Below are 21,684 nucleotides of genomic sequence, written 5' to 3'. Positions count from 1 at the left end.
CCCAACACTGAGTGTGGTTTTCAATCATCTGCCAATGTGACCATCCTCCTCTTATCTGTCCCCTCATACAATTGATCCTGACACAGGAAACACTTTCACCTGACTATAATTGGACTGTGGGATCAAAGCTGTTCTTACAGCCTTTCCGTCATCATTTTTCTTTGCCTGCGGGATCAAAACCGACAAAACTTCCTTACCCGTTTTCAATCTTTCCCTCAGTTATCACATGACAAAGGTCTTTTGTCATGAAGCTCTATTCTCCTTTAACTTCTATCCTCACTATGGTTCCCAGGTTTGCAAAGACCAGCACCATCAGATGCCACTACTGGGCTTATGGGAAAGACTCATCCTAGGACAAACTGTTTTCCTCCAAACACCACCTCAAGGACGCTGGTATGGAGCTAGTTTCCACAGTCAGGCCAACCCTGGGGATCCGGATATGTTTAGTAACGTAATTGTTTTGTGCCTTATCTTTCTGTGTCAGTTAATTCGCTCTGGATACATCCTCTGAATTGTAGTGTATATTACTTAATTGAGTCCTCAAAATGTACAAAGATTAACAATCCAAAGGGAGGGAGGAGTCAAGATGGTCGAGAAACAGCAGGCTGAGATGACATCAGGTAGCAGGAGACGAGCTAAATAGCTTATCAAAACATTCCAAACACCTACAAATCCAACAGGAGATCAAAGAGAAAAAGAGCATCAATTTGAGAAACAGAAAATCGACTACTTTCTGAAAGGTCGGACCCACGGAGAAGTGAATCCAAAGCGATGGGAAGAGAGACCCTGGGGGGAGGGTCCGGCTTCTGACAAGCAACAGAGCACAAAACCAGGACTTTTAAAAGCGGTGCGCACTGAGGGACGTCACTCCAGAGGCTAAACCGGGCTGAAGCCCGTGCAGGGACAGCGTTCCCCCAGGTCCTGCAGGGTCACAGAAGGCCCGGGGGTGTCTGAGTGTCATAGAACACGCAGGTATTAGAGCGGGGAAGCCGGGAACAGAAAGAGAGCCAAGGAGTGACCTCTCAACTCAGCGTTACCTTGAACCGTAATCCATGGCACAGGATCTGGGGAAATCCCCCCAAAAGAGCTCAGCGATCTAAGGGTTTCGGAGACTCCAGGTGGAGCTGTGTGCCAGAGACAGAGACACTTGGTCACAGCCTGGGTGAGGTCTGAGCGCAGCCAGAGGCCAGGGAGAGGGAAATGATGAGTGCTTTTCCCTGAGGGCGCACTGAGGAATGGGTCCCTGAGCTCTCAGCTCCTCCAGGCCAGAGATTGGGAGGCCACCACTTTCATTACTGATCTCTGGAACTCTACGGAAAGTGTTCAGGAAACAAAATCTCCTGAAAGCGACCCCAGCGGATTACTTAGCCTGGCCTCTGGAAAGGGTGGTGCAATTCCGCCTGGGGCAAAGAGACCTGCGGATCACTACAACAGGCCCCTCCCTGAGAAGACCAACAAGAAATCCAGTCAAGACCAAGTTCACTTACCAAGGAGAACAGCGGAATACCAGAGGAGGCGAAAGCAAACCATGAATTCACGGCTTTCTCCTCATGATACAAAGTTAATTTTTTTAACTTTACTTTTTTTATCTTCAGCTAATTTTTTTTAACTTTTACCGTATCTTCTTTTAACGTTTTTTAAACTAGTTTATCTTAACAATACTTTCCATTAAAAAAATCTTTTTCGAACCTTCATTATTATTGTTGTATGTTATCCTTCATTGTATCTAACTTCAGTTTCTGTATACACGTAGGGTTTTTTCTTCTAAAAAATTTGGGGTACAACTTCTTCTAATAGATGAAACTACACCCTAAATCTACCACCGGGCTTGTTCTACTCTCCAGCCTGAGCAATTCTTCTCCACTTTCTTTTTCTTTATTCTCCCAAACAACTTACATATCAAGTCTTTCTTTAGAAATTAAAAAAAAAAAATTCTTTCCATCTTAATAGTCATATTCTGTCATTTCATTGTGTTTACTCTTATATATGTTTTCCATTCTTTAAAATTTTGGGAGGTAATTTCTTGTAAGAGACAAAAATACACCCAAAATTAAGTGAATGACCCTGTTCTAGTCACCAGTCTAATATGTATATATAATTTTCTTTTTTATATTATTTCATTATTTGTATTCTTTTAAAATTTTTTTCCCTGAACTTCCTTTTACCCCCTTTCTCTCCCACCATGATTTGGGGTCTCTTCTGATTTGGCTCAAGCACACTTTCCTGGGGTCTTTGCCACCCTTTTAGCATTTTATTTGCTCCTTCAAATATTCTTATCTGGACAAAGTGACAAGGTGGAAAAACTCACCACAAAAAAAAAAAGAACAAGAGGCAGTACCGAAGGCTAGGGACCTAATCAATATGGACATTGGCAATATGTCAGATCTAGAGTTCAAAATGACAATTCCCAAGGTTCTAGCCACGCTCTAAAGAGGCATGGAAGATATTAAAGAAACCCTACCTGGAGATATAAAAGCCCTTTCTGGATAAATAAAAGAACCACAGTTTAACCATGTTGAAATCAAAAAAGCTATTAAAGAGGTGCAATCAAAGATGGAGGCTCTTACTGCTAGGATAAATGAGGCAGAAGAAAGAATTAGTGATATAGAAGACCAAATAACAGAGAATAAAGAAGCTGAGCAAAAGAGAGACAAACAACTACAGGACCACTTGGGGATTATTCCAGAGATAAGTGATACCATAAGACAAAACAACATTAGAATAACTGGGATTCCAGAAGGAGAAGAAGAGAGAGCAGAGCAGAAGGTCTATTGGAGAGAATTATTGGAGAGAATTTCCCTAATATGGCAAAGGGAGCAAGCATCAAAATCCAGGAGGTGTAGAGAACCCCCCTCGAAATCAATAAGAATAGGTCCACAACCTGTCATCTAATAGTAAAATTTACAAGTCTTAGCAACAAAGAGAAAATCCTGACAGCACCCCGGGACAAGAAGACTGTAACATACAATGGTAAAAATATTAGATTGGAAGCAAACGTATCCAAAGTGACCTGGCAGACCAGCAAGGAATGGCAAGATATATTCAGAGCAATAAACGAGAACAATATGCAGCCAAGAATACTATATCCAGCTAGACTATCATTGAAAATAGAAGGAGAGGTAAAAACATTCCAGGACAAACAAAAACTGAAAGAATTTGCAAACACCAAACCAACTCTACAAAAAATATTGAAAGTAATCCTCTAAGCAAAGAGAGAGCCTAAAAGTTGTAGATCAGAAAGGAACAGAGACAACATACAGTAACAGTCATCTTACAGGCAATACAAGGGCACTAAATTTATATCTCTCAATAGTTCCCCTGAATTTAAATGGGTTAAATGCCCCAATCAAAAGACACAGGGTATCAGAATGGATAAAAAAAAAAATACCCAACCATATGCTGCCTACAAGAATCTCATTTTAGACCCTAAGACACATTCAGATTTAAAGCGAGGGTGTGGAAAACAATTTACCATGCTAATGAAAATCAGAAGAAAACTGGAGTGGCAATCCTTCTATCAGATCAATTAGATTTTATGCCAAAGACTATAATAAAAGAGATGAGGAAGGACACTATATTATACTCAAAGGGTCTCTCCAACAAGAAGATCTAACAATTTTAAATATCTATGCCCCTGACATGGGAGCAGCCAACTATATAAACCAATTAATAACAAAATCAAAGAAAGACATCAACAATAATACAAGAAGAGTAGGGGACTTTAACACTCTCCTCACTGAAATGGACAGATCATGCAAGCGAAAGATGAACAAGGAAATAAATGCCTTAAATGACACACTGGACCATCACAGATGTATTCAGAACATTCCATCCCAAAGCAACAATACGTATTCTTCTCTAATGCACATGGAACATTCTCCAAAATAGATCACATTCTGGGTCATAAATCAGGCCTCAACCGGTATCAAAAGATTGCGATCATCCCCTGCATATTTTCAGACCACAAAGCTCTGAAGCTAGAACTCAATCACAAGAGGAAAGTTGGAAGGAACTCAAATGACAGAGAAAGGAAGCTAAAGAGCATCCTATTAAAGAATGGATGGGTCAACCAGGAAAATAAAGAAGAATTGAAAAAAAAATTCATGGAAACAAATGACAATGAAAACACAATGGTTCAAAATCTGTGGGACACAGCAAAGGCAGTGCTGAGAGGAAAATATATAGCGATACAAGCCTTTCTCAAGAAATAAGAAAGGTCTCAAATACACAACCTAACCCTACACCTAAAGGAGCTGGAGAAAGAACACCAAAGAAAACCTAAACTCAGCAGGAGAAGAGAAATCATAAAGATCAGAGCAGAAATCAATGAAATAGAAACAAACAGGGGCGCCTGGGTGGCTCAGTGGGTTGGGCCTCTGCCTTCGGCTCAGGTCATACTCCCAGGGTCCCGGGATCGAGCCCCGCATCGGGCTCTCTGCTCAGCGGGAAGCCTGCTTCCTCCTCCCTCTCTCTGCCTGCCTCTCTGCCTACTGCCTACTTGTGATCTCTCTCTCTGTCAAATAAATACTTAAAATCTTTCAAAACAAACAAACAAACAAACAAATAAAAAAAACAAAACAGAACAAAATCAATGAAACTAGGAGCTGGTTCTCTGAAAGAATTAATAAGATTGATAAACCCCTGGCCACACCTATCAAAGGAAAAGAAAAAAGGACCCAAATTAATAAAATCACAAATGAAAGAGGAGAAATCAAACCAACACCAAAGAAATACAAACAATTATAAGAACATATTATGAGCAACTCTTTGCCAACAAATTTGACAATCTGGAAGAAGTGGGTGTACTAGTAGAGACAATATTATCTACCACAAGTGAGCCAGGAAGAAATAGAAAACCTTAACAGACCCATAACCAGTAGGGAGACTGAAATAGTCATCAAAAATATCCAAACAAATAAAAGCCCAGGGCCAGATTGCTTCCCAGGGGAATTCTATCAAACATTTAAAGAAGAATTAATTCCTATTGTCCCGAAACTGTTCCAAAAAACTGAAATGGTAGGAAACCTTCCAAACTCGTTTTATGAGGCCTGCATCACCTTGATCCCCAAACCAGACAAGGATCCCATCCAAAAAGAGAATTACAGATCAAGATCCTTGATGAACACAGATGCAAGAATTCTCACCAAAAAACACTAGCCAATAGGATCCAAGAGTACATTAAAACGATTATTCTCCACCACCAAGTGGGATTTATTCCAGGGCTGCAAGGTTGGTTCAACATCCGCAAATCAATTAATGTGATACAATACATTAAGAAAAGAACAAGAACCACATGATACTCTCAATAGATGCTGAAAAAGCATTGGACAAAGTATAGCATTCCTTCCTCATCAGAACACTTCAAAGTGTAGGGATAGAGAGCACATATCTCAATATTATCAAAGCCATCTATGGAAAACCCACTGCAAATATCATTCTCAATGGAGAAAAAAACTGAGAGCTTTTCCGCTAAGGTCAGGAACACGGCAGGGATGTCCATTATCACCACTGCTATTCAACATAGTACTAGAAGTCCACGCCTCAGCAATCAGACAACAAAAAGATATCAAAAACATTCAAATCGGCAAAAAAAAAAAAATAGTTAAAATCTCACTCTTTGCAGATGATATGATACTATATGTGGAAACCCCAAAAGACTTCACTCCAAATCTGCTAGAACTTGTACAGGAATTCAGTAAAAGTGTCAGGATATAAAACCGATGCACAGAAATCAGTTGCATTGCTTTACACAACAACAAGACAAAAGGACGAAAATTAAGGAGTCAACCCCATTTACAACTGCACCAAAAACCACAAGATAATTAGGAATACAACTAAGCAAAGAGGCAAAGAATCTATACTAAGAAAACTCTAAAGTACTCATGAAAGAAATTGAGGAAGACACAAAGAAATGGAAAAAGGTTCCATGCACCTGGATTGGAAAAACAAATATTATGAAAATGTCTTTGCTACCTAAAGAAATTCACACATTTAATGCAATCCCATCCATTTTTTTTTTTCAAAGAAATGGAAAAAATAATCCTAAAATTTATATGGAACCAGAAAAAACCTCGAATAGCCAAAGCAATATTGAAAAAGAAAGCCAAAGTTGGTGGCATCACAATTCTGGAATTCAAGCTCTGCTACAAAGCTGTCATCATCAAGACAGAATGGTACTGGAACAAAAAAACTGACACATAGATCAATGGATCAGAAGAGAGAACCCAAAAAATACACCCTCAACTCTATGGTCAACTAATCTTCAACAAAGCAGGAAAGAACGTCCAATGTCCAAATGACAGTCTCTTCAACAAATGGTGCTGGGAAAATTGGACAGCCACATGCATTAAAATTAAACTGGACCATTTCCTTACACTACACAGGAAAATAGACTCAAAATGGACGAAGGACGTCAATGTGAGTAAGGAATCCATCAAAATCCTTGAGGAGAATACAGGCAACAACATCTTCAACCTCAACCACAGCAACTTCTTCCTAGAATCATCATCAAAAGGGAGGAAGTCAAAGGCAAAAACAAACTATTGGAACTTCATCAAGACCAAAAGCTTCTGCACAGCAAAGGAAACAGTTAACAAAACCAAAAGACAACTGACAGAATGGGAGAAGATATTGGCAAACAACATATCAGATAAAGGGGTAAGATCCAAAATCTATAAAGAGCTTCGGAAACTCAAACACCCAAAGAACAAATAATCCAATCAAGAAATGGCAGAGGACATGAAACAGACATTTCTGCAAAGACATCCAGATGGCCAACAGACACATGAAAAATTGCTCCACATCACTCGGCATCAGGGAAATTCAAATCAAAACCACAATGAGATACCACCTCACACTAGTCAGAATGGCTAAGATTAACAAGTCAGGAAATGACAGATGCTGGCGAGGATGCATAGAAAAAGGAACACTCTTACACTTTTGGTGGAAATGTAAGCTGGTACAACCAACTCTGGAAAACAGCATGGTGGTTTGTCAAAAAGCTGAAAATAGAGCTACCCTATGACCCAGAAATTGCACTACTGGCTATTTACCCTAATGATACAAACGTAGTGATCTGAAGGGCCACGTGTACCTGAATGTTTATAGCAGCAATGTCCACAATAGCCAAATGATGGAAAGGACCTAGATGTCCATCAACAAATGAGTGGATAAAGAAGATGTGGTATATATATATATAGAGTGGAATACTATGAAACCATCAAAAGAAATATCTTGCCATTTGCGACGACGTGCATGGAACTAGAGGGAATTATCCTTATCGAAAGAAGTCGACCGGATAAAGACAACTATCATAGGGTCTCCCTGACATGAGGAAGTGGAGATGCAACGTGGGGGGTTGTGGAGTAGGAAAAGAATAAATGAAACAAGATGTCACAAAATAAACTGAGGGATGCTGGGGGGAAGGTTGTAGGGAGAGGATGGTGGGGTTATGGACACTGGGGAGGGTATGAGCTATGGTGAGTGCTGTGAAGTGTGTAACCCTGGTGAATAACAGACCTGTACCCCTGGGGCTAAGAATACATCATAGGTTTATAAGAAAATTAAAAAATTTAAAAAAAAATCCAAAGGGAACTTTTCAGGAGCCAATAGTATGTAGTGTCTGAACTTACCTGTACTTCTCCATTTCTTCTTCAGTTACTTTCAGATATTTATCGGCAGCTAACAGCTCATTCTTAGTTGCATTCAATTCATACAGTTTCTCTTCTAGCTTCCTAAGATGGGAGAGATATATACATTGTCCAGTAGCCACGGTCCTGAATTTTTGCCATTTATTCTTCTAGCACACTTGATGGCCTATGTTGGAATGTCCCTGCTAAAAGCACAGACTGACAACACAACAGGGAAATGAATGAAGGCCCCATTTAGTGTTGAAGAAACATCGAACTTTTGCTGCTGGCCAAGCTCCCTGCAATCGGGGCTGTCTTTTTACTTGTCTACTTTAATTCATTCACCATGTCACCAAATAATATTGCACTCTGTGCCCTCTTGGAATGCGTCTTTGGTTTGAGATGGTGAAGGCTCATTTCAATTCAAAGTGAAAAGCCAAGCCTGACGAGCTACACTCATTAGGATGAATAGGGGCCCATCATTAGTCTCTGTGGGGAGCCCTGATCCTCAGACCAAGGCTGTGCCCCCACATTCAGCCCAAAGGAACTTCCAGAATATGGCTTCACTGGTATGGAAACTCACTCCCACACATCTCTAGGCTTTAGAAGTACAACCCCTAGCCCCTTGTGAAAGATCCTAGTATAGGAAAAGGCCAATCTTAGTGCCGAAAATATGTCCTCATATAATCCATGTGAACTGTCACATACTCAGGGTGTTATCTCAGTGGAACATAGTTCAGATGTAAATCTGTCAACTCCAGTGACTCTAACTTTATTTTTAAAAAAAAAAGATTTTATTTATTTATTTGAGAGAGAGAGATCTCAAGTATGCAGTGAGGTAGGCAGAGGGTGGTGGGGTGAAGCAGGCTGTCCACTGAGCAGAGAACCCAATGCTGGGCTCCATCCCAGGGGGACCATGAACTCAGCCGAAAGCAGAGGCTCTAACCTACTGAACCACCCAGGCCCCCCAAGTCAACCTTCTTGACCAAAACCAGCTTCATGGATGGTGAAGGCAGCAAACGGTGATGCTTAGAAAGTTTGGTCTGCTGGGCTGCCCTCAACTCTTTTGTTCATGGTGTTCATTCACAAGGTTTCAACAGGACACTTGTCAAGAATCTCATGCAGAAAGACTTAGGGATAGACAAAAGCTCTAGAAAGAGAAGGACAGGAGCATCTGCTTCTGGTCTCTCAACCATCCTTCAGCAAATGTCTTCTGGAGCGGCAGTCAGTGTGTGGCTCAGGGATATGGTGTTGAAGAGAGAAAGGTGGTCAGGACATTGGGCCTGCCCCAAGAAGGTCCTGAAGTACGTAAATTAAAAGTAAGACTCCTTTCTTTGCCTGAATTGTGTTCTAACAGCAGAAATAAAAGTAATGAAATATTCTTATTATTAAAATTAATATTATTTCAAAGATTGATTTGAGAGAAGGAAAGAGTGAGGGGAGTGGGTCTTTACCAATGAACAGAACCCAAGTGCCTGTGAGAGAGTGGCCCCCACTCCCGATGTGGGAAGGAATAACACAAAGCTGAGTCTCCAGGGTAGACAGGGAACAGTTTTGCTTTTCCACATGAATGAGGGACTCCAACGTCCTTATCTCTCCTGAGAAATAAAAGGACACACTGGACAAGAGAGCAAACTTGTGAGTGAATGCACCCAATTTCTAAAGAGCACATGAAGAAACATGATAATCAGATGGAGAAGAAGGAAGCCTAGGAGAAAGCCAGCCTGGCAGTGGGAGCCAGTTTCCGGAGGACACATCAGTGAATTCTAGAACAGGCGAGTGAATACAAAGTAAATGAATAAGCAACCTTTTGGGGACAGTTTGGAATGCAACAAGTGAAGCTCTCATCCAGCCAGCAAAGATGAGACTTAGTGAAAATGCAGGCTTTGGTTGGGATCTAAGAGACATACACCTAGAAAATCGTGTGGAGGGGCACCAGGATGGCTCAGTAATTATCTGCTTAAAAGTATTTGGTACAGGTCATGATCCCAGGGTCCTGCAATAGAGCCCCACACTGGACTCCCTGTTTGGCGGGAAGCCTGCTTCTCCCTCTCACACTCCCCCTGCTTGTGATCTCTCTCTCGCGGTGTCTCTTTCTGTCAAATAGATAAATAAAATCTCTTGAAAGAAAGAAAGAAAGAAAAAAAAAAGAAAATCAGGTGGTCAGGAAATACCCTGGCCTTCTAAGGTATTGGGCTGCAGCGAAAGATCTCAGTTGTACACCAGATAAAGGGAACAGTATTGCTGGAGCCCCAGCACACTTCCCACAAAGAAACTTTCCCTGTTTCTGCAGGAAGAGAATTCCATTTTTCTCTCCATGTTCTGGACCCAAGTCTCATACTGAACAAGAAATGGACCTAATGCAGGAGTGGTCAGAGCATGTGATGAGAGTTAAAATGAAAGGGAAATGTAGACTGATCCAGAGGGGATCCATGTATCAAAGTGATTAATGCTGGTACCTTCCCCCTTCTTCCCCAATGAATCACACAATAACATGTGGCAAGTCATTAGAACAGAAAGGAAAATTCAGGTTACACAAATCAAGACAGGAAGGGCAGGCACAATTCTACAGAATACATTTGGCAAAAGTACACAAAGATCCAATTCCAGAAGATCCAAATACTTGCCGCCACGAAAATTCATACAACAATATCTATGACAACACAGCAATGGCTTACTCTTCTGCAGTCAGTTTTCGGTTTTCAGAGAACTCCACCACCATATCCAATTTTTTCTTTAGCAGGTTCAATTCTGCTTCTTTAGAACTCAGGGCATTACACTGGTCTTCCAGGAATGTTTTCCTTTCTGTAAAGGATGAGTTTAATTTTCTATGTTTGTGCCATGACTTGAGAACTTGGTTTCAATGGGGAAAGGAGAAGGGCAAGGCTGTGAAGGCAGAAAGGCATTCTCTCCCTGCCCGATGCAAACTCATTGCCACCATATGGAGATTTCATCCCCCAAAACAAAGTACCTTTCAGTTCTTGGTTTTTTGATGTCAAGGCTCTCAACTCTTGATCCGCCAGTGCATCTTGGGCCTTTAAGACAGATTTGAGAAAAGACATATGAGGGCACCTAACAGGACAGGATCATGGAGGGCAACAAAGAAAGCCCTTGAGGCATAAATGGAATAAGGGGCAAGTAAAGAAACTAGTTCATGTCAAAAACCGCACAAATGGCTTTCTTAGAGGAACTGATATAAAATAATATTCTAATATACATATTGGGCTTGCTATCATCCTTCACTGCTCACGTATTTTGTGGGATTTTCTATGTAACTTGGAGGGCAGCGCTGAGTGATGTGATGATTACCCAGCTGTGAAATAAACCATACTTCCTAGGCCTTGAAATTGCAAATCTCATCGGGGTGGTCCTAAGTGAAATCACAGCTCACGGTTCAGTAGAGGTTGCTGTTCCCAGACGCCCACGCTCTACTGCGCAAACAGCACAGGAGTACACTGCACTCACCTCACCCAAATAAACCAAAAGCCTCCCAAGCCACATTATAGTACAACTAACACCTAACTTTTACCACATCCACATTCTTAATATTCTTTTCTCTCTGAGCTTGTAAGAGAGCCTGTTTACAATGAAGGGAGTCCTTCAAATTTTCATTAATCTCTTCCACCTTTTTGATGTTCTCCTTCAAGAAAACATATTGAATGAGTAACAGTGATTCATTCCTTGGGGCACCTGGGTTGCACCTGGGTGGCCCAGTCTGTGGAGTGTCTGACTCCTGCTTTCGTTTGCCTCAAGTCCTGATCTCAGGGTCATGGGATTGATCCCCGCATCAGGCGAAACACTTGGCACGGTGTCAGCTTGGCATTCTCTCTCTGTCTCCTTCAGAACCCCTCCCCTCACTCTTTCCTTCTCTCAAATCAATCTTTGAAATAATAATAATTTTAATAATAATAATATTTTATTACTTTTATTTCTGCTGTTAGAACACAATTCAGGCAAAGAAAGGAGTCTTACTTTTAATTTACGTACTCCAGCAAGGGAACGCTTATGTTCTCTCTTCGTTTCTGCTTGCTTCTTTGCTTCCCTGGCCTACAAAAAATATGAAAAAGAATCAGAAGTCCAAAATAGCATGTTAAAGAAACGTATATTTCTGCCTCTCCTTTTGTGACAAAGAAAGAGGCAGTACTCTACATTTGTGAAGCTTCTCTTACTCAAGGACCATTTCTGGGTTGCATGATATAGATCGATAGAATGAACTACCAGAGGGTAAGTAACCAATATGAAATCACACAAAAATATTTGAAAGGGCACACATACCTTCTCCTCCCAACTCGCTATGTTTTTTTCAAGATCCCTGTTTTCGTTTTTAAGGTTATTAATCTTCATCTTGATTTGGTCTAAAGTAACTGAAAGGAGAAAAAAGAATTTTAAGATAATTAGCAAAAACAGCGACATTGAATAATCCCAATATATTAGCACCAGAGTACATTCTCTGACACTTGGGTGTCACTAACTTGCTAGCATTCCCATTGTGCCTGAAGGAAGCATGTTGTAGCAGCATTTGAAACCCAAGACATTCTATATCAGTGAGATTCCTACTTAAAAGGTTTTTCAAACATAAAAAAAAGAAACAATCGAAAGCTTTCTCATTTTTCTCCCACCTGTAAGCACCATTCTTGGAAAATTCAAACCTTGCATATGCTAATGTCATCGCCAGAGATGTGACTGAAAAATCAAGCATCCTAGCAACTAACATCTCTCTCCTCCAGTGATTCAGATAGATACAAAATCAGGTCCCTGCAAATAACACATAATGAGTAAAACTATACATTGTTCCTGCTCAGTGGATTGTCCACTTCCAGGTCCTACTTGGAATTCCACACAAGGAAAGCTCAAGATGTCAGGTGAGTGACAACTCACAGGCCTTCAGAAACTTTCTGCTGCTCCCAGATTGCCTTTCATGGACCCCAGGCTGGGGGCTCTGGAGGACAAGATCTCTGCTATAAACACATTTGGGTACAATCTCCACGTTACAGAGAGTCTTTGGAGGCCCTGGATAATGTACAAGCCTGAGAAGACAAGCTTTTTTCATCACAACAGGAGAATGTTACCCTCCACCCTTAAAGGAAAACAATACGCATGAGGAGACTGATGGCAGCTGCATAACACTTGTAAGGTCTAGAACACAGACTCCTCTAAGAGCCACTTAATTTTCTCATCGTGGGGCACCTGGGTGGCTCAGTTGGTTAAGGGTCTGCCTTCTGCTGGGATCAGGATCCTGGGTCCTGGGATCACATCCCACATCCAACTCTCTGCTCAGCAAGGACCTGCTTCTCCCTCTCTGTCTGCCTCCCACTCTGCCAGCTTGTGCTCTCTCTATATATATATCTAGTGAATAAACAGAATCTCTTAAAAAATAATTCTCTCATCTTGCCTCAAAGTGCAAACTTCTCTTCTCCTGACCCACTGTGAGTGCTCTCCTGCTCTGAGACCTCTCTTCTCACCAGAACCACTTCCACACTCACAACAACGAACAATGGCATTCAATGGTTTCCTAAGTGCCAGGTGGCCACCCAGGCCGTCAACAGCCAGCACCATGGAATCACCACAATCCATGATCCCCACACACTATCCATTATCCCCGCTGGCACAGGCTTTATTCCATTCATTCTCCCCTGGCAGGCGACGACCCCTCCACTTCAGACTTAAAACCACAGTTTACTTCTCTCCTGTAACACACGCTCTGTATGGCGATATCTGCCTTCTTCCCTATGTGTAGCCATTTTGCTAGACTCAGAGAGTTTTCTCCTCTTGACATCTCACCAAGAGCCAGCTCATGGTGAAGTACTCACTCCAGACCTCACGCTGTCATCATCACTTGCCTCCTAAACATGTCTCTGCAAAATTACACCTTGTATTCTCCCTAGTCCCACGAAGAGTTCCTTCTCCTGGTCTCTTAGAGATGGCAACTCCCTCCACACTGTCACTTAGACTCCACATGGGGAAGAGAAGCATTTTCAAGACTTAAGTCAGTGAGACATCAGAAGTCACCATATTTATCCCTCATCAAATTAAACACACATCAAATACGGGTACTGAGAATTTTTGGCAAAGAAAAACTGAAGCCCCAAAACTTACCTTCGTATTGTCGAGGCTTTATCTAAGAGAGGAAGAAACAAAGATAAGCTGGATGACAAAACATATTATGAGTAATAATCTATAGTACAGATAGTACCACAATTATAATCCAAAGATATGACAACAATCACTTTGCTTAGCAGTATGAATTCACAGGATTAAAAAGGAAGATAAAATTAGAATTTCTGATGAAGTCATCATGGTTCACAATCAATTTATGATAAAGAGCACAAGTGTGTTTAAACTTATTTTTGCCCCCAAATTCTTGGTCTAAGAGCACCTGGCTTGCATGCACCTCTTTTGGGGGAGGCTGTGGGTCGCTTGCACGTCTCAGGCTCTGAGAACGGGTGCAGGTCCAAAAGCACCAGGCTGGGCCTTCGAGCACCTCTCTCCTGGGAGAGTTTGGGGTGCCTTTGTTAGGCTCTGAAACAATGGCGCATATCAAAGAGCGCTGGCTGGGCCTTTGTACCTCTCTCAGGGGAGGATTGAGGGACATGCACATTAGAGGCTCTGTAGCAGGGCTCACACATTCTGCCATCCTGTGTGGCTCCCATCCCTTTACAGGAGCCAGAACCCATGCAATCTCGGGTTTGCTGGCGGCTCTGGGACCAAGATCTGGTTTCTTTGTCACACTCTCTCTGGCTCAGATGCAGGGGAGGCTGTCCTGGGACCGAGGACTTAAGCCCCTGTCCCTAGCTGCCCCGATTCCAACAATTTACCCCCCACGTTCCTTTGCTCTTTTGGAGTGCTTTCAACCAGTCTCCAAGTTAATGCTGGTCCCCAGACACTGGGCACGCTCGCTCGTATTAGGGTATTACTTTCCAACTGGTCAGCTCTGGTGGCTCCCTCCCCCTTTTGTTTATCTTGCAATATCAGTCCGCCTTTCCCACTCTGCTTTACCTGCCCATTGGCGTCTTCTGCCCCTGTTGAGATCCAGATGTGTAAAATTCTGATCTCATGCTGATTTCATAGGTGATCAGAGTTCTTTGGTAGGTAATCAGCTCGCTTTAGAGTACAGGTTGAAAAGGTGCCTCTTCCTACTTTCCCGCGCCATCTTGTCCCTTCTGTCATTAGTTTTTGATGTAGTGTTCCAGGATACACTGTTTGTGTATAACACCCAGTGCTCCATGAAATCGGTACCCTCCTTATTACCCATCACCAGGCTCCTCATACCCCTCTCCTCTAAAACCCTCAGTTTGATTCCCAGAGTCCATAGTCTCTCATGGTTCATCTCCCCCTCTGACTCTTCCCCCCCCTGATTCATTTTTCCCTTCCTTCTCCAAATATTCCCTATGCTATTCCTTATGTTCCACAAATAAGTGAAACCAAAGGATAATTGACTTTATCCACTGGACTTATTTCACTTAGTATATTTCCCTCACATTTTTGCAACCCAGTATCTGCACTGAAGTACAGAATTTGGGATTATTTTAAAATACTGAAAGAAAGAAAATGGAAGGAAGGAGGAAAGAAGGCAGGCAGGCAGGCACGGGAGCAAAGGCTGTTGTCAAGGATATGCCACCTCTTTCCTTCTCTACAAAGCTATCTTGAAACCTTACAAAGAGTTGGCTGTTTGCTGAATTCACACACAGTTATGACATATCAGGTGCTATGCAGTTTCCCAGACTGTTTAAATGCAGTGTCATCAAAAAGAAGTAAAAGCCATCAGATGAGATAAAGAGTGGCCCATTATGAGAAGAAGCATAAGCCATGACAGAAATGACAGCTGATGGTTCCAAGAAGGGAAGTGAGGCAATTCAGATTTGAGTCACCCTCATGTTATTATAGCTCAACAACATCTAGGCAAGACCTCACTTTGACACCATTAACATATTTCCTGTTTTAAAAGGTTTACAGGATGATGAGAGGCTGGGGCCAACCTGCAAATCTTGCCAGGATATTGGAATATCACCATGCTATCAATAAACCAGTCATAGTATGTTGTTGGGGAGAGTGCATCAGGGGAGGGAAATCAGAAAGCCATGGTTATTCCTTTGATTTCACATGTTGATTAGGAACCTCTGAGCTCCTGTGGCCTATGTCACCAGCCCCATGGGCAGGGGAAGTGGAAAGGTCGATGGCTACACCAAATATATAATATTTTTCTTTTCTCTTTGAAGGGAAGTTTTCTCCATTGTGAGGGAGAGGGGGAATAGTCCCACGGAGAAAGAAACTCAAAAGAGTTCTTTCTTCTTACAAAGGTCTGCCCTCAAATGAAACTATGTCTCCAGAGTCTAAATGGGGGTTTCCCAAAGACTCAGCCACAGAGGTGAGGGAAATCCTCAACTCCAGTGCCATCTCCTCCCTGTCTCACCGGCGAGGACCTCAGTCTAACTCCGAGCCAGAGAAGCAGAAAACCTCACCCTAACTCCCACTTACCTCCCTTCCTTCAGCAGGACACAGTATCTAGCTTTCAACACAACCCTACAAGGCATGCTGCAGGTAAAAACCATGACAGCAAGCACGAGAATCACACTTCCTGTGGCAGAAGTGATGGGGAGAGCAGGCTGGACTTTCAAGTCTCTTTGATGTAAGATACTGGGTCTAAGGGAAAAGTGCACAAGAGGAAGAAGAGATGGTAAATGTGGGCAGAGATAGGAAGCCCTAAGATTGTAACATGTTGTCTAGAAAGACAACAACACCATTATAAAAATCAAGAGTGCTTGCGCTGGCTTCATGAAGAGACTCAAAATAAACCAGAGGAAAGAATCATTGACAGGAAAGAAACTTCCAAAAGAGAAACACAAAGACAAAAATTACACAGACAACACAGAAAACCCAAGACTGATAGGTCATTACAAAATGTGTAACACACACATAACAGGAATACCTATTCCTATAGGAGAGTGGACGGAGAGCTATTTGAAGGAATAATGACAGAGGATTGTCTGAAATTAATGTAGTTACCTAATCAAGATCCAGGAAAATCAAAACATTGAAAGAAGGATAAATACCAAAACACACACACACACACACACACACACACACAAACAATAAACCAAAACCACCAATGTTTCCTAATCTAGAATATTCAGCTACAGATCATTAAAGACAAATAAATTGTTCTGGAAATCTGGAGCAGGGATTGGGAGTGGGTGGGGAAGGGGAGAGGTGAGCAGTAACACCTTACTCCAGAGAAAAGGATAAGAACGACATCACACTTCTTTTCAGAAACCATGCCATCAAGAAGGGTGAAGTGTTTATACTGTTTAAAGGAACATCGAGCTAGAAATCTGTGGCCAGTGAAATGGTCCTTCAACACACACCACACAGTAAGGAAACCCGTCAGGAATAATGGCGGGCATTATTTCAATGATGAAGGGGTCAATTCTCCAAAAAGACACAACAATTTCTAATGTGTGTGCATCAACAACAGAGTGTCAGAGCACATGAAACAGAAACTGAAAATACTGCTGGTGGGAACAGATGAATCCATTCCTACAGCTGGAGAATTCAAAATCCTCTTATCCCTCATTGACAGACCCAGAGATGCAGAAGATCCATGAGAACACAGGTGAACTGACCAGCATCACCCATCCACCCCATCCACTATCATCGGCAGAATATTTCATTCAACAATGAGGTATAGACATTCTGCTCGGGCTGACATGAAACAGTCACTAAGAGAGCCAAAATTCGGGGCCATACAACACATGTGAACCACCAAAGGAATCGAAATCACCGGAACTATGCTCTCAGACCCCAGTTGACTTAAACTAGAGATCGAGAACAGAAAGATAGCTGGAGAAATGACCAGAGAGAGAGAGATTCAACAGCCCACTTCTAAAGAAGACATGGGTGGAAGGGCAGGTGGGTGGAGGGATGGGTGAAGGAGGTGAAGGGAAAGAAGAGCGCACTTCTTCTGCTGAGCACTGAGAAATGTACAGAATTGCGGAGTCATGTTGTACACCTGAAAATCACATTACACGGTTTGCCAATTATGCTTGAACTTAAAAAAAGAACATATGGATCAAGAAGTCACTTCAATAGAAATTTAAAACTACATCAATCTAGGTGATAATCAAAATTGACATATTAGAGGGAAATTTGTAGTACTGAATGGACATAAAAATGTCCAGGGACTCTAACATTTTTTGCTTATTTATGATTGAAAGTACAGAAGTTACATTAATATACTTACAGCGAGGATGGTTCTCCAGAGGTATATGAGAAAGGCACAAGTTCCCAAGAAGGCAGTTAAAATGAGAAGCTTCCACAGAACTTCAATCCCATGAGGGCCAAGACAGAAAGGATCAGGCAAGGAAAGGACAAGCTGAAATACCATTTGAGACAATGAGGAATCTCAAAGACTTTTACTGTGTATCTGTCACAAAATATCAACTTTACAAACCCTCAGTCAGCCTCCAGGAGGTGAGCATACCTCTTAACTAGCTCCTCCTGGAGGAGAAGGAGCACAGAGGCATTTCCAAGGAGCTGGGGCAAACTTTTGGCAGTGATGAGTGTGTTTACCAACTTACCATGATGATGGCTTCCTTGTTGCTTCCCTATGTCAAATATCAACAAAAAGTATTCTTTGAAAAGATGTTGTGATCATATATACATTATGACACACTAAAGATGCAGGCAAAATCTAATAGACAAATCTTAAGAGATTTTATTTTATCTACAAGCACATTGCAACTTTTTTTTCTATAGCTAACAGAACTTGAGAATTTATAAGCCAACATAAAATAAACAAGGTAAGTCAATGTAAACTTAGAATAGGTAAGCAGTCAGTGACTTCTATTGTACATCCATGAAGGACCTGGAAAAACTCCTTTGGACCATTTCCAAAACTACACACAAAATTTATGGACGAATGAGAGAAAGCATGAATAGAATTAGTACTAGAGGTACAAATGAGCACATTATATGGACACATGTTTATAGATCAGGACATAAGTGAGAGAGACAGGAGGCTGCTCGTTAATACGACATGTGATTATTGCCCAATAAAAATAAATCAGAGTTACTGATTAGTTTCTGAAAACATTGATGTTTTCTTTCAATGCTCACTCTGATTCTGAATCGCAAACCCAGATGTCAGATTTCTGAAGTACATAATCAGGTGATCATGTATGTTCTAAGCATATCTGTGAGGGTTAGTATCTCCAAAAAGCCAATGGAAGCAATTCATGTTCCTATTTCTTGGTACTGTAAGTAAATCATGCAAGAGCAGCTTAAAATTTAACTTTCTAAACAGGGAAAATATTAACGAATGTATTTATTTATTTGAAAGAGAGATGGGAAAAGGCAGAGGGAGACTGAGTAGCTGAGTGGCAGCTGAGCAGGGAGCCCAACCAATCCCAGCACCCTGGGATCATGACCCAAGCCTAAGGCAGACACTTAACTGCCTGAACCGCCCCAGGTGCCTGTGAATTCTAATACAAAATTCCTGGATACAAACACCAAAGCTAGGAACACATCATTTTACAAAAACTACACTTAGAAGTATTTCAGGAGAAAAGACACTAACAATGCAATTCATACTAATTCACACCAAGCTTGAATTTTGTGCAAACACACCTCTCTAGAAAGGAGCTACTGAAATCTAAAACATTTTCCTCTTCAGCCCTCACAGCTGAGGTCAGGAAAATGTGTGCTGGTGGGAAACGTACACTGCCTTTAATAGCCAAGGTCTGGAAGAGAGCAGTAGCTGTCAGTACAATGGTTGGTCATGGGGATCAAGTGCACAAAAGACAGAGGCTGTCTTGTCAGGAATGTAAAACACGCCCAGCTGTGGGCACACAGTACATCTGGCAGCTGTCTGGATGCTGATATCAGTAGCTGAGTCTTAACTAGAGGACAGCCAGTGGGGCCAAAAACTCTAGGTTCTCCGACAGTGGCCATGAGCAGGTGGAGGTGGGAAATGCAACACCAGTTCATTTAGGCAAGAGTTCAGAGATGAGGAAGGGTGAGAAAGGTGAACTGATCCATGAGATGCAGCCCAGGTAGAGGGGAATGATTCCAATCCAGACGACCAAGAAATTCCCTCTTCTGAAGACTCAAATGAAACAGAATGGGGTCTACTTTGACTAGAGGTCTTCATGTGGGATGGGTCTGCCTCAATACAAGCATCCTTCTTGACTACTGACACTTCCAGATCCCTCTTCATAATCTGGTGCAAGCGGATCTAAAGTAGTCTACTTATTTCCAGGGGTGTTCCCTAACTGTTGGCTGACTCTCTCTCTTTCTCTCCTGGGGTACAGGGTTTACTTTTTCATGACAGAGTGAAATATTCATGCTGGGAACCACGTATTTCTTTATATTTGGACAATCCTAAGGACATCCAGAACTTTCTTATTTTGGGAAAATCAACACACTGCACATACTTGGTCAAAGAAAGGACAACAACTCATTCACTTCCTAATCACATCACTCCTAGTGATTTTCCTGTGACATATATCCCAGCAGGTTGTGGTCTATTAGTGTCTTCTGGGATTCTCAGGTCTCTATGGACCTGGTGGGACACACAGTCCCTGGGGACAGCCTCCAACCAAGAAGCAGAGCAAAAAGGATATTTCACTTCTTAATACTCTAGTCCCAACACCAATGCTTAAGATACCCAGGGATGTCAAACTTTACAAATATAAACAATGCGCTGACACAAAAACAAACTAAACAGAAGCTGGACCCTGAATTTACCAGGCTTGCAGTAGGATCTTCACCAGGATCCCAGGGGACAATCTAGCACCCCTAGCTCCTACTAAATTAGAGTTCCTGACATTTTTGAAGACAATTTTAAAGAGATATAATGTACATATCACACAAGCCCCCTATTTAGGACAAAGAGCTCAATGGCTTTTCCTATCTTCACAAATCCTTCCTCCTGACACTATAAACCTGGTGCCTTCAGGTTTCCATCCTACCAAAGCTGTGCTTCTTGGATCCAGCAGCACAGACAGGACCCAAAACATGATGGAAATGGCTGTGGCCTCAACACCTTCAGGTTGACCCTGAAACCTGCCCTGTGGTGCCCAGTCATCAGGAAGAACTCTCGTTTCTGAAGTTACCTTCAAGAACCCCATGAAAAAGCTTTGATTAAATAACCCAGTCGGAAGGAAGAAACCACTAGCAGCTTATGGGCACCCAAGTAGCTCAGTCAGATACGTGACCAAGTCTTGGTTTGGATCAAGTCATGATCTCATGGTCCTGAGGTTGAGACCCACTTTGGGCTCTGTCCTCACTGCACAGCTGGTTTGGGATTTTCTCTTTCCCACACTCTCTGCCCCCTACACATGAGCCATTTTTCTCTATTCCTCAAGTAAATCATATCAGAAGAAGAAGAAGAAGAAGAAGAAGAAGAAGAAGAAGAAGAGGAAGAAGAAGAAGAAGAAGAAGAAGAAGAAGAAGAAGAAGAAGAAGAAGAAGAAGAAGAAGAAGAAGAAGAAGAAGAAGAAGAAGAAGAAGAAGAAGGAGAAGAAGGAAGACATGAGTGAAGTGTCACATTTACTCACATTTGGGTTTGGGGAACTGGGACACTGGAGCAAGACAAGCCAGAAGAGTAGCCTTTGCACCATCATGTCCTGGTCCTTTTTAGGGGCACTGTGGGCCCAGGGAGGAAGTGGAGATGGTTGCAGGGCAGGGGAGGGTGGGGTGGGGGTGTTCGGAAGGGGTGGGGAGGGGCAGGGTGGTAATTAGGGAGGGGAATAGGGAGGAAATAGAGGGTAGGATGGGGAAGGTGTTGGTCAGGAGGAGGGGTCAGGGACAGTGTCAGGCGGTGTCAGGGTCAGATTAAGTACTCAAGGGGAAGTAGCACGGTTCAGAAAAGTTAGGAGGTCAGCAGGTTAGTAAAGGACAAGGTCAGCAGGACACATTAGCAGGTCAAGTGAACTCTCAGGAGCAGTTGGTGTGGAGAATCCATCCTCCACCAAGCCTTCCCAGGTTTGAACGTTTCCTTAGCAACCTAGAAACATTCTAATCTCTCCACCAATCCCCTGCCGTTGCCCCTAGTAGCTCA

The 21,684-nt window shown here is 42.2% G+C and overlaps 1 protein-coding gene across 6 annotated transcripts in view; it reads right to left on the bottom strand.

Moving 5' to 3' along the window:
• LOC123390715 (transport and Golgi organization protein 1 homolog) overlaps positions 1-21,684 on the bottom strand; it is a 54,164-nt gene that overhangs the window by 8,027 nt on the left and 24,453 nt on the right. The window contains exons 1-8 of one of the 6 annotated variants that reach the window (XM_045075208.1): positions 21,182-21,347; positions 17,866-17,997; positions 13,725-13,746; positions 11,904-11,992; positions 11,601-11,675; positions 10,600-10,663; positions 10,307-10,433; positions 7,632-7,733 (exon numbers count right to left, since the gene is read on the bottom strand). In XM_045075208.1, coding sequence (XP_044931143.1) covers positions 7,632-7,733; positions 10,307-10,433; positions 10,600-10,663; positions 11,601-11,675; positions 11,904-11,992; positions 13,725-13,746; positions 17,866-17,997; positions 21,182-21,247 — 677 coding nt within the window. In that variant the 5' untranslated portion in view covers positions 21,248-21,347. Of the gene's footprint in view, positions 1-7,631; positions 7,734-10,306; positions 10,434-10,599; positions 10,664-11,600; positions 11,676-11,903; positions 11,993-13,497; positions 13,690-13,724; positions 13,747-17,865; positions 17,998-21,181; positions 21,348-21,684 lie in introns of those variants that run through there. The other 5 variants (XM_045075206.1, XM_045075211.1, XM_045075209.1 and 2 more) reach the window with 5 other exon arrangements.

The sequence above is a fragment of the Mustela putorius genome, unplaced genomic scaffold, assembly GCF_011764305.1.
Source record: "Mustela putorius furo isolate JIRA1106 unplaced genomic scaffold, ASM1176430v1.1 tig00000139_pilon_pilon_pilon, whole genome shotgun sequence".
Classification (NCBI taxonomy): Eukaryota; Metazoa; Chordata; class Mammalia; order Carnivora; family Mustelidae; genus Mustela; species Mustela putorius.
Note: the sequence above shows the minus strand (reverse complement) of the source record. Positions and strands in the feature narration are given on the sequence as shown.